This window comes from Mercurialis annua, linkage group LG8 (assembly GCF_937616625.2).
Source record: "Mercurialis annua linkage group LG8, ddMerAnnu1.2, whole genome shotgun sequence".
NCBI classification, from domain to species: Eukaryota; Viridiplantae; Streptophyta; class Magnoliopsida; order Malpighiales; family Euphorbiaceae; genus Mercurialis; species Mercurialis annua.
The window spans coordinates 32,341,640-32,353,887 of NC_065577.1; the positions used below are offsets into that span (position 1 = coordinate 32,341,640).

The following is a 12,248-nucleotide window of genomic DNA, read 5'->3' on the forward strand; positions in this document are numbered from 1 at the left end:
AAAAATATGAATATACACGTTAGTAGTATAGTTTTCGGCCTTAAAATTTATTTATAAAAAGGAAAAACCAACTCAACGAAAGACAAAAAGTACAAATACAAAGGCCTGAGAATGAATTTTGTTCAAAATTCTGTATAGCTATTCAAATACGACTTTTTAAGATTTTTTAAGCAATTCTAACAATTATCTTTTAAATTTATGATCACTCTATTAAATATGTGGATAAATTTACAAAGTTAATATTGTGCCTTCAAAATTGTATGTTCTTTGTAATAAATCAATATATCAAGTAACTAAGGCATATTATAATAGATAGAGTTATAATTTAGATAAAAAAACACTTCTAATATTAGCAATTTTGCTCAGATCTAAATTCAGTATTGATTCGAAGAAAAAACAATCATTTAATTGGACTTTTCTTGGCCATGGTCATGGAGATTATGGTAAGGAGCAGTACATGCTAATTTGCCAAAAATGAATGAAAGAATTCTTATTCCCAACAAAATTTTCTCTACACTATTTGAAGAATGTACAAGAATGAAAGAATATAAAGCTCTGCTATATGTTGAATGGTGAGAAAGAATCTGAATCAATGATGGGCAGTGTAGTCCATTTGGTTAAAAATCTTTTGTCCAAAAACACCTCGACTTCCTGAATCTTTAGCTGCAATCTTCAGAAGCTACTGTTCTTCCCCTCCATTCCATTCCATACGAGGCGTATTCGGCAAAAACTCACTGAAGGAAATGTCGAAGCTCGGTAATATTTTCCTTTCCATTCCAGAGTTGAGCAAAAGAAGGTTTAGTCGTTCTGTTAGGTGTCGAAGATTCCAGAATTGTACCAAGAATTGTTAGACTTTTCGCTTTGCCAATGGTTTTTGTCGATATCCGGATTTCAGCCTTTCGTATAGTTTCTCCTTTGTTTTCCTCTTTTTATCCATCTTTTGCCTGTATCTTTCTTCCCTTTCTCTTTCATAAATCCCTTGCCAATGCACTTCTCCGGTTAGCGGCCACAACCATCGCTCCCTTGGATAATCACCGTCGTCTGCAGACTCTGCAAGATCCTCATCCATACTCTTTAACAATGTGACATTAAAGTACTTTGACCATATAATTTCTTTTCTTTGTTCAATTGGATGCTGTTCTTCTAGATAACCAGTTCGTGGATTTACGTAAACCATTTTCCGTGCACTGTGGTAAGCCCAGACATTGACAAGGAGTTCCAGTATTCGACAATAGCAGTGTTTTTCCTGCTGACATAAATCGAAATCAAGAGCGTTTAAGATACACAATTTTGGTCTCTAAACAACTATAATAAGCACTGCAGGATGCACATAGGGCTGAGCAAAAACCGAACTAGACCAAACTGAAGTTCACTCCGATCGATTAAAATGATTGGTTTGAATGTGAATGAATAGAAAGATTGATTTTTCAGATTTGGTTTGATTTCTTCAATTGGTTAACCAAACCAACAAAATAATAGAACTTCAAAACAATGTTGTTTTTGATAAATATATTTATATGAGGTGCTTTCTATGGTCACTTTGTTTTTACAAAATAGATTTTACTTTGTTCCCCTCTCACCATTGGATAAATTATTATCATTTGTATCCAATGGTGAAATTAACAAAGTATACAAACAAACAAAGTAATTGTAGACAAAGCCATATATGTGTGTGTAAAGACCATATGAATTAATACTCCCTCCATTCTTTTTTAGTTGTCCATTTAGCAATATATATTTATCTATATTTACTTGTCCACTTAGATTTCAAGATGGTTTTAATCTTTATCTTCCAAATTTACCCATCCCTAATAAATGACTATGTTTTAATTTAAAAAGCATTTATTAACTAATAGGGCTATATTAGTATTTCTCCTTATAAGTTAATTAAGACAAAAAAGGCAATACCTTGGTATATGTACAATTTTGGCTTAATGGACAACTAAAAAAGACGGAGGGAGTACATATTAACCGAATAGAACTAACCCAAAAAAATTACTTAACTGAACCAACTATTTATATAAATATTTGGTATTATTTTGTTTCATTATATCCCTAACAGGATGGTTTGATTTTAGATTTTGTTGAACCGAACCGAAGCAAACTGAACTGTGCACACTTAGATGCGAACACCTTACCTCGAGAGCTGAAGAACTCAACAAACAAAAGTTCGCATGGGTAGAATTGGCATGCAAAGCATCAAGGGAATCAACAAACATCCTGCAATTAGAAATATAGAAGGCAAACTGCAGTTATAGAAACAGTTGCAATCACCGTTACTTTCATCACTCGACATGAGAAAGAAAATGTTGTACAACTTACCGAGAAAACATAATAAACTCTAGAAAGGAAGGAGTTGGCATCACCCAGCTATGCAAGGCAGACCAGTGACCTCCATCTTCTGGCATAGGGGGAAGAAATTCAAGATGGGGTGGCAAGGCATACATCTGTCGGAAGGCAGCTTCAAAAGCAGTTCTGTATGCATTTGAAAACCAAACGCAGCTAAAATTTAGACCACATTTCATCTTCAGGTAATAGAAGAAAAGCAAACAATCCAAGAGTATGATAAACTTTTAAAAATGTCCAATGACATAGCTTCTATCCGAAACACATTTCTCAGTGATTTTTGGTCTTTTTGCAAATGTAAGTCTTCAGAAACAAGTCAGAGCACAAATTTCCAGGTAGACTTTCAGTGACAACATAAATGCCATTGGTTCCTGAATTTGGCTTAAAGCAGGCTAGGCAATGGTTTTGGCGAGGATGGAATGAAGATTGGACCACCATCATCATATTCATAAATTATAGGTCACATCCATGTTTTATACCCCGAATTTAACACTTCAGTCATTTACACACCTCAACTTTCACGGATACTGAATTCACACTTAAATTCGACATCATTTACGTTCAAATACACCATACGTGAGACCCACTTACTTGCATGAAAAAAAATTGATTAGCTCTATAACTTCAAAAAAGTTGATGAACTTTAATATTTTTTTGTCAAATTAATCTGTATAATTTTTTTTGATAAATTTAATTATTTTATTTTTTATTATTTTTAATTGTATCTTACACCTATAATGATTCAACAAATTCTTTTGTATTTACAAATAAATAAATTTACTGCTTTTTATTTCAAATTATAAATAAAAAATTATTTAAATTTTAAAGTTCAGTAATAATATAAAATAAAAATAACTTCGACATCGATAACTATTTGCATTAACTTGTTATAAACTACATTATATTTTAAAAATTACAAAAAAATAATATTAGATTTAATAAAAAGTTATAAGTCTAATTATTTCACTGATTTTTGTAAAATTTTAAATTATTTTGAGTTTCAAAATAAATATTGAATTTCTCTTAGAGATGTAATCCCTCCGTCCCAATAGAATTGTCCACTTTTGAACACTTTCATCCTAATTTAGTCAGAGCAATAAATATTGAATTTTTTTGTCCCAAAACTCTTGCCCATTCTTAATAAATAACAATCCTTAAAATTAATTTCTTACATTGCCCTTATTTAAATTCCACTAATGAGCTAGTATTTATTGCTATGACTATATTAAATAAGGGTATATTAGAAAAAAATAGAGAAAAATTTGTAGAAATTCATGATATTAATGGTCTTTTTATTGACTAGACCGAAAAGTGTTAAAACGTAAGAAAATTATTAATTTTAAATGTTAAAACGATTTCACCAAAAGTCTTAATGGGCAAGCTAACAAATATGCATTTAGCCTAAATTATACCAGGAAGTCGGGAACCTCTACATCAATGACATTCTAAATATTTAAAGCATGCAACATGAATTAACTAAGACATCAGCAACAATCTGATAAAAAAGATCTTTTTAAAATATGCAACTAATATTTAAAACAATATACCTGCAGTGTCCTCCATTTAAGATGTCACACATGGACCAAAAAGTTAGTTCATTATTGTTTCCTGTCACTCCACTATCCACGTCCAAACGTGCCCAAAAGTACATTACATCTCCTTTGTTTTCTCTTTGTATCTTTTCTTCCAAAACCTTTTCGGCCTCAACAGACAATGAAACCTGCATTAAAAAAAAGGCCATGCACAAACATCAAAAGCTAAATCAACTTATTATTACATCTTAATACAATCTAAGCAGGAATATCAATCTTGTTTAACCTCTTAGGAATCATACTGAGACATCAATTTTATTTTTTTTTGTAAATTTGATGTTAAAGGAAGCAAAATCAGCCTAGATGCAAATAGTTACAGATACAAGTAAAATCGCCCAATTTAATTATGTTTCAACAAGATGTGATTATCAAGCTATAGCTTAACTATGAAAAAGTTCCAATTACTTCAAATGGTATCAAGTATAATTTTTTCTAATCCAACACTACAATGAAAAAAAGCCTATTGAGTTCCTAAATTAAACAACACATAATATTCTGCTAAACTACTGCAAAGGAAATTAAAAGGCAATAGTGATCTAACTGAAGTAAAATCAAAATAGAGTGACTTGCTTATAAAAACTGAAGTTCATCGAATCCATCAAAATTCAGTGACAAGTACAATATCCATGAGCTAAGTTCAAAAAATGCCAACACTTAAGATATAAACAAAAAAATTCCACCAGCATAAAAGATACCTTCCTACCAGCAGCACGCCATGATTGAAACCCAATCCAAGGTCTCTTGTGAATATTGTCCACCTTATTTGCAACAGAAAACATCCCTCCAATCTCACAAAGTAGATTACGATAATAAGTGTCGTTTAAGATGGGAAGCCGAGCAACTGCATTCACATCATCTGATCTTGATCTCCGTGATATTGTAGACTGAAATTTACAGATGCAGCATGGCTAAGAAATAATGTTGAATTACTTAAACTTTACAAAGTAGCCTAGTTAAAAACATTTGGAAATCACCAATAGACGAGGTTCCTTTTACCGTCACCAATAATTATAAGCTTAACAAAAAAATGTGCAATCTAAATTAGATAATAGTTATACTATTTTATCCGAAAAAATTCATAAGTTAGTTTTCACTTCTTTTTTGTTAATTTGCCTTTCCAAAGAATACAAGGGAATATTAACTGCCACAATAACCAAATGCATCGACTACATGGCATGTGCAGGTTCATGGCAATGAAAGGGGAAAAAAATAATATGCAGACGTGCATCTTCTTGCTTATACATATCGGACAGACTTTTGAACACTTTCGTGTAAGCATTTTCATGCCAAGTGCTTTTTGATGCATGTTTATAAAATTAAAATATTATATCGCATGGCGAAAAACATTATACCACTACAAAGAAAAGCAACTAAACTATCATATCCCTCTTCCTCGGACGTTTAAACATTTGAAGGGCAAAAAGTACTCATGCCAATCTAGATAATGCATTAATGCAGGTACAATGTAAGACCTTAAGTCAATTGGTCAATTTCATAAACATCTAATACTGTTGCTGACAGGTAGATTGTCGTTTTTTAATCATCAAGAATGTGGCTAAAAGAAACTTACAAGACTTAGCCCACGGTACAAAGAGCCATGATGCAAAAATGGCCAGGCCCCAGGTCCATAATATATCTCATAAATACATACTGGTTGGCCATTCCTTTCAAGCTCTCCCTCATCCCTTTCATTTGCTTCAAACTTAAGTTTCTCAGATTTCCGAGCATTGCGATATATGTCATCCCAGACACCAGGGATTCTATCCATTCTTTCATCAAGCTACAAATCAGTAAACAACTCCACATTTCAGCCAACATAAAGTTTGGGTGACAGGAAATGTGAAGTCACATACAAGACCCTGTAAAATATTGTAATATCAAGTAAATCACATACCTCCTCCGACTCTACCCTCTCATATTCTTCTAAGCTATCTATTTCCCTTAAGACATCCCAATCTGACTCAGTAGGGACATCTGGAACTAATGTTTCAGTCCCATTTCCAGAAATATTAGTTAGATCCATTTGATTGGTCAACTCTTCCTCAAGTGAAAATACAATGCTAGATCTTCTGAAAGAAGAATTCCTGCCCTCCATGCCTAACACGTCAGCCGTTTCTGGTACTATTTCGTTCCAGAGCAAATTCCATTCCCATACCTTCTGTTGAAGCTGGGATGATTGACCTGGCAACAAGGCTTCTGAAGGAAAACTGAGAACATTCTCCAATAGCATTGCATAACCTGTTATACATTCTAATGCAAGCATGTTCTTAGCAAGCAGTCTTCCAGATGAAGCAACAGATTTACCAAATCTAGAAAGTTTTCCATCAGATATCAAACGAGAGAAAGCTCTCATCAAACCATCAGGGTTGTATTTTTTAAAAAGTAACCCATGAACTCCATCAACAACCTGAAATTTGAGTAACGATTTTGTCAATGACTGAAACAGCTAAAAGAATAAAAGAACAAACAATTACAGGAATTAAAGGTAGTTACATATTTCATTATGATAGGAATATCAGGAGCAATGACAGGAATCCCAAACGTCATGGCTCGGATAACTAAAGGAGGAAAGCCTTGGTCATCCTGGGAAGAGCCGTAAATAACAATATCTGCCATAAGTAGAACACTATTGACATCGCCATCCAAGCCAAAATGCCTTACAGAACCATGAACAAGCCCCAGGCGAGAAGCAATATCCTATTCAAAAAGAAGTCCAATGAATTGAGCAAAATCCTGACACAACATAGTCTGGAATGAAAATGTTTTCAACAGTAAGTTACAGAACATATATTGCATTATGTGGGTATCCATTTTCATACTGTAGTTTATTCCTGCAATACATCTTTTCCAGCTATTTCTATCTAAAACAGCCACTTGCTTAAGTTCACTTCTTTTGAATTCTAGATAGAAATAGCAAGTCCAAGCACGTGACTCTTCAAAAGTAATAGATAGCAAGAACAACAAATTATATATTTTGATTAAAAAGTGATAAATGTCAAAAGTTTGCAAACCCTTATAGTTAATTAGTAATTAACTATAATTTTGATTATGAATTCACAGTTTACAGATAGCAGTTCTTTTATTAAATATATTAAAACAAAATCTCAATGCGGAAAAAATGTCTGAAGTTTGCTTACTTGAGCTACTCCTTATGAAGAGAGAAAGCAAGAAAGGAAAACAAAATGCTTGAATCTAGATACAGTATGGTAAGAGTCTGCTAATTTTCACCTATGAGTAGACTACGAGTAATATTGTGAAGTGTGCAGCAAAGTCTATTACTGCAGTTTTTGATAGTTCCTTATGCTTATAAATACTATGAAGCGAGTATGTCCAGAAAGAAAGAAAGAAAAAAAAGACTTTCTTGGCTGTCATGAGGCTATGGTTTGAGAATCAGAATTGTAAATTTTATTTGGTATTCAGTAGAGAATCTGGACATCATGCCCACAGATATAGCCTAAAGAAGAAGGTGAGCTAATTGCCATACTCTATTATTATAAGAATTGCTACTTTCATGCAAAGTAGCAGAAAATAAGCAAGGAGCAGTTCAGTACCTTCAAAGCATCACCATCAGAAGAATTACCACACAAGAAAACAAATTTAAAGGATCCTTCTGCATTTCTTCTAGCATATTTGACTAAAAGAGGTCCTAAAGAATGCATGGCAACAGCATAGTCCCATGACAGCTCGTCATAAAAGAAAGAACTCCCAACTACTAGAACCACCATATCATCCTCATGGAATTCATTGTGTGCCCTTAATTGATGCTTGGTGTGCGTCTTCCTGTAGCTCTCAGCAGCCCATACATCTATTGGTGATCCAGGAATCACAAAAAAGTTTCCTGTGTCAAGCACACTATATAGCATCTGATACAAGGAGCATCAATAGGGTACAGCATAAGAACATCCATCGTACAGCTGACTAAACGTATGTTGCATAATCATAAGAATAAGTCATAATTACCGGCATAGTGAAATCTGGAAATACAACAACATTAGCCCTCTTAAAAGCTTTTTTCCAATGTGAAATAAGATATTCCCAGCCCATTTCCTCATACACAGAAAGACGATTTGCGAGGGTATCTTCTTGGATTATCCATATGACCGGTACTGAACAAAAAGGCTCCTGCATAAGGCTGCAAAAATATAAAACTCACTGATCATAGCATCTCATACTAAAACAACAGACAGAGTTCCATGACATTCACCAAATTGCACCATAATTTATCATCAATCATTGATAATATTCACTTGAGTTCAATATCAACTATATTCGTTACACAACCACCTTCAAATTTTCAATAAATGTAACCACGCTTATTTTCCTTAAGTGCTCTATTAATTTTGCAGTAATCAAAAATTCTTCTAAAAGACCACCAAATTCTAATCGTGAATTTCCACGATCTGCAAACCCTTAATCCAAGTTTTAGTAGTTATAACCAATTTACATCAAAAGTAAAGACAGAAAACGTTTTGTAAGGCCTAAATAACCACATATTGATGACTCGTTTATTTAAAAGATGCTTAAAAAGTAGATTACAGATGATAGATTTGAATTCAAAAAAAAAGATAGATTTTACACCACAGCCAAGCAGTTGAAACATAGGGACTCTTGTATAACATCAGAAGCCTAATACAGAGCTAACTAACTGGACCTACCTTGAAAGGGCCTCTTTGGCTTCAAGTGAATCAACAACAACACCTTCAAAACTGCAGAAGAAATATATGTTAAATAACCAAAACTAGTAACTTATCGAACAGAGACTATTGTTATTCATACATAAATATAATTGCAAGAACTAAGAGAAGAGATAAATTTCAAAACAGTCCACTACATATATCAAACAGAAAACATACATGGTCCAATCAATACGAGCATATTGCTCTGGTCGTAAAATTGATACATGGCCACCTATTTGCTCCCATACTGGTTGCAATTTCCCATTCTCTACAGCATAAATCTGTCAAGGGCATATCACATGCATAAGCTTTTCCAAGCTAGCAGCTGAGAATACTAAAGTAAAATGGCTTGACCTCCTTCCATCCATACATATATATATGTGTGTGTGTGTGTGTGTGTGTGTGTGTGTATATGTGTGTATATGTGTGTATATGTGTGTATATGTGTGTGTGTATATATATATGTGTGTATATGTGTGTGTACATGTGTATATGTATATATATATGTGTATATGTGTCTCTATATATATGTATATGTGTCTATATATATATATATATATATATATCTGTCTCTCTCTCTCTCTCTCTCTCTCTCTCTCTCTCTATATATATATATATATATATATATGTATATATATATATATATATGTCTCTCTCTCTATATATATATATGTATATGTATATATATATATATGTATATGTATATATATATATGTATATGTATATATATATATGTATATGTATATATCATGTTTCTTTTTGAAAATAAGCTACAATATACTAGTTGTAGAGATGATATAGAGAAACAGAGTTATTACAGAGAAATAACATATAGAATTGCTGGAGCAACTCACCTTAAGCACATAGCCTAGTTTCTGCAAATTCTTCATAACAGTAATGAGCATTAACGATTGTGGATCTCTTTTCATGTTTCCTAAAATCTGCCAACAACCAGAAAAGGCACACTTGAATTTCGAAGAAAAAAAAACTTAATGATTAACCTCTGAATGCTTCAATGCTTGAAACTATGTAAAAAACAAAACAGTTGATGTTTTTCATTGCAGTCCTTCTCACATAAATGATAGATTATAGGTCCAACCCATACTGCAATACATGCAGACAATCAGAATTTCTTCATTAAACTGAAATAGGTAAGACTTGACCAGCAACAGTCTATTAATGAACATAAAAATACAAACCACAATTCTCTATGTCCACATGTTCCTCTATTAAGTGAAGTTACAAATGATACAAGGTTTTTACAAATGTGAAGATAAACTTTCTTCCTAGCAAAGATAACAAAAGGCTCATTCTAGTGCCCCATCAATTGAAACAGAATAAAGCTGACAGATGTTACTTTTGTACCAAAATCCAATTAAATTATACCAGTAATTTTCAAGTGTCAGATGATTTACAATTAAAAGTGGGATTCCTGTAGATAATTCCACCCAACTTGCCTTCAGTTGTTAAAAGGCTGGTACCTTGTAAGGAAAATACTCTAGAGAATACCATAAACCCACCAAAATCCATTTAGATATATTTGAAAAAAAATCACATATATCAATTGGATTATATATATATCATTCAATATTCAGAAACAGCAGGATAAGGTAACAGAAATAAAATCTATCTACAGCCCACATTTACATTCTAAGCGCATGTGCACCTCACAACAAAGAAAAAGATTACAAAATAATTTCTGCTCAAAACCGGCCAAGCTTTAACAGGCCAACTCCTGCTTCAGAAAATCGGAGGAGTCTTTTAAATATTAAGCTTTTCATTCTCCTCAATTTCTCACAACAGCTATCTATAATTTGTTCATATTTCCAGTAATAGAAAATACATTGATGGCACAATAAATAATTTATTGACATATCTCTCTTCCACATTGTAGATATAAAGCTTCCAATAAAATTCTACTTCATGGACAGGGTGTTTTCATTTCTCTTCCAATTCAAAGCAAATTAAAAAGTATATTCAAAGTATTATCGAGATTTTTTTATCCTCCAATCCTAACACCCCTACAACTCTCTATCAATTTGGAGACTCATAAAAAAGGCACGGAAAATAACATAATCCAGAGAGTGGTGATTCATCCTAAGCAACCTACTAAGTTAAAACTAATTACTACGATACTGTAGAACACAAAGCTTTCTAACTATAATTTCTCTATACATCGCAACTAAGAAAAACAGGTCAACCAAACTTTCCAGAAACTATCACTAGAAATTTATCAAGACTTGAACTATTCTGCAGATTTTAAATACTAAACAAAATAAAATTCCAATCCGATTCCATTCCTTCTTCTTTTCTACTATATTCACTAGGATAATTCACAACTCAGTTTAGCTACCAACAATTGCAAAACTTAAACTAATAACAATTAAGCACAACACAATTGAAAATGTCAACATAAACAACTAAACACTTACAATAGCAAGCTTCGGAGCTCGAAGCCCCACTCTATTCCCAAACAATCTGACATGATCAAGACCTTCATCGCGGCGCCAATGCTGCAATGGAAAGAATTTCAAAGTACTACCTAAACTAATACTAGATCTCCACCGATTATTATTATAAAAAGGATTATTATCACCCCATCCTCCTCTACTAAACACAAACCTAGTAATCGAACTCTGTAAAATCATCGATGCCAATGCGAATCCGAAAACCGCAAAAAATATCAAAAAGTAAAGCAAATACACTCCTCTAAACGGAAACCAGCCCTTACGGTTGCTAATTCTGTTAGCATTATGATGAGTGTGAGTATTATTATTACTATTATGCCATCTGCTGCTGGTGGTCCGTTGATCCAGTGAAGATTGTGAGGTTCTGTTAGGGTTTCGTTTGAAGATAATTCGGTCGCGGATCGAGTGAAACACTTGATCCGTGCTGGCATTGCCGGCGTTAATGGCGGCGTCTGTGGTGGAGGTGGTGGGAGTGGAATCGTCGAGTTCGGGGAGAGTAGGGATTCGGCCCATGGGAAAAGGGAAGAGGATTTTATTTTCCCGGGAAAGTGAAGGAAAATTTGAGAGAGAAATGAATGTACATTATAGATGAGGGAGTGTATGTGTATGCGCGTTTGGTTTTTCAACTTAGAAATGTGAAGGCGATTTAGTATTATTATAAAAGGTTTAAAGATTTGATTGATTTTAGTAATTGATTTTGTTTGTTGTGTTTGTCCGGCTTCAGGATGGATGACGTTCACGCGCCAAGTCGAAAAAGGACCTTTATCTTATTTTTGTTTTTGTTCTTTTACAACAAGGACCTTTATTTTGATGTTAGTAGACATGTTTATGGGGTTGGGTATTTGACCCGCCTCCAGATCTATCTCTCTTGGACCGGGTTTGGACGCTAATTTTATGGAGAAAATTAGGGAAAATACTATATTTTCTAAATTAATAGTAAATTATACCTCAACAAAGAAAAAATAGAGAAAATACCTCATTTTTTTAGCACTTTTATTTTTTTACTCTAACATCTTCTTTTATTATAATAATACTTTTTTTTTATTATTTTTTACTCTAACCATTTTATTTTTACTCTAACATGAGTATCTTCCTTTTTTTCTCAGATTTTCTACTCTCTCTCTCTCTCTCTCTCTCTCTTTTTTTCTCTTTCTTCTTCTTCTTCT

General features: G+C 33.2%; 1 protein-coding gene across 2 annotated transcripts; it reads right to left on the bottom strand.

The window, feature by feature from the left end:
* Positions 1-464: 464 nt before the first annotated feature.
* Positions 465-11,735, bottom strand: LOC126660612 (uncharacterized). 2 transcript variants are annotated; one of them, XM_050354183.2, is made up of 14 exons: positions 11,047-11,735; positions 9,469-9,555; positions 8,792-8,895; positions 8,594-8,644; positions 7,899-8,070; positions 7,490-7,801; positions 6,432-6,635; positions 5,833-6,345; positions 5,509-5,718; positions 4,634-4,822; positions 3,894-4,066; positions 2,323-2,475; positions 2,139-2,220; positions 465-1,246 (listed from the first exon to the last, which is right to left on the bottom strand). In XM_050354183.2, the coding sequence occupies exons 1-14, from the start codon at positions 11,593-11,595 to the stop codon at positions 848-850; spliced, it is 3,198 nt and encodes a 1,065-aa protein (XP_050210140.1). In that variant the 5' UTR covers positions 11,596-11,735; the 3' UTR covers positions 465-847. The 2 variants fall into 2 exon arrangements, with proteins under 2 accessions (XP_050210140.1, XP_050210139.1); XM_050354182.2 differs by having other exon boundaries at positions 465-1,249.
* Between the last annotated feature and the right edge of the window lie 513 nt (positions 11,736-12,248).

Coding starts and splice junctions, on each gene's coding strand:
- LOC126660612 (XM_050354182.2), bottom strand. CDS start 11,595: ATGGGCCGAATCCCTACTCTCCCCGAACTCGACGATTCCACTCCCACC. Junction 8,896..9,468: donor AACTAGGCTATGTGCTTAAG/GTGAGTTGCTCC, acceptor TGCCCTTGACAG/ATTTATGCTGTAGAGAATGG. Junction 8,645..8,791: donor GCTCGTATTGATTGGACCAT/GTATGTTTTCTG, acceptor TTTCTTCTGCAG/TTTTGAAGGTGTTGTTGTTG.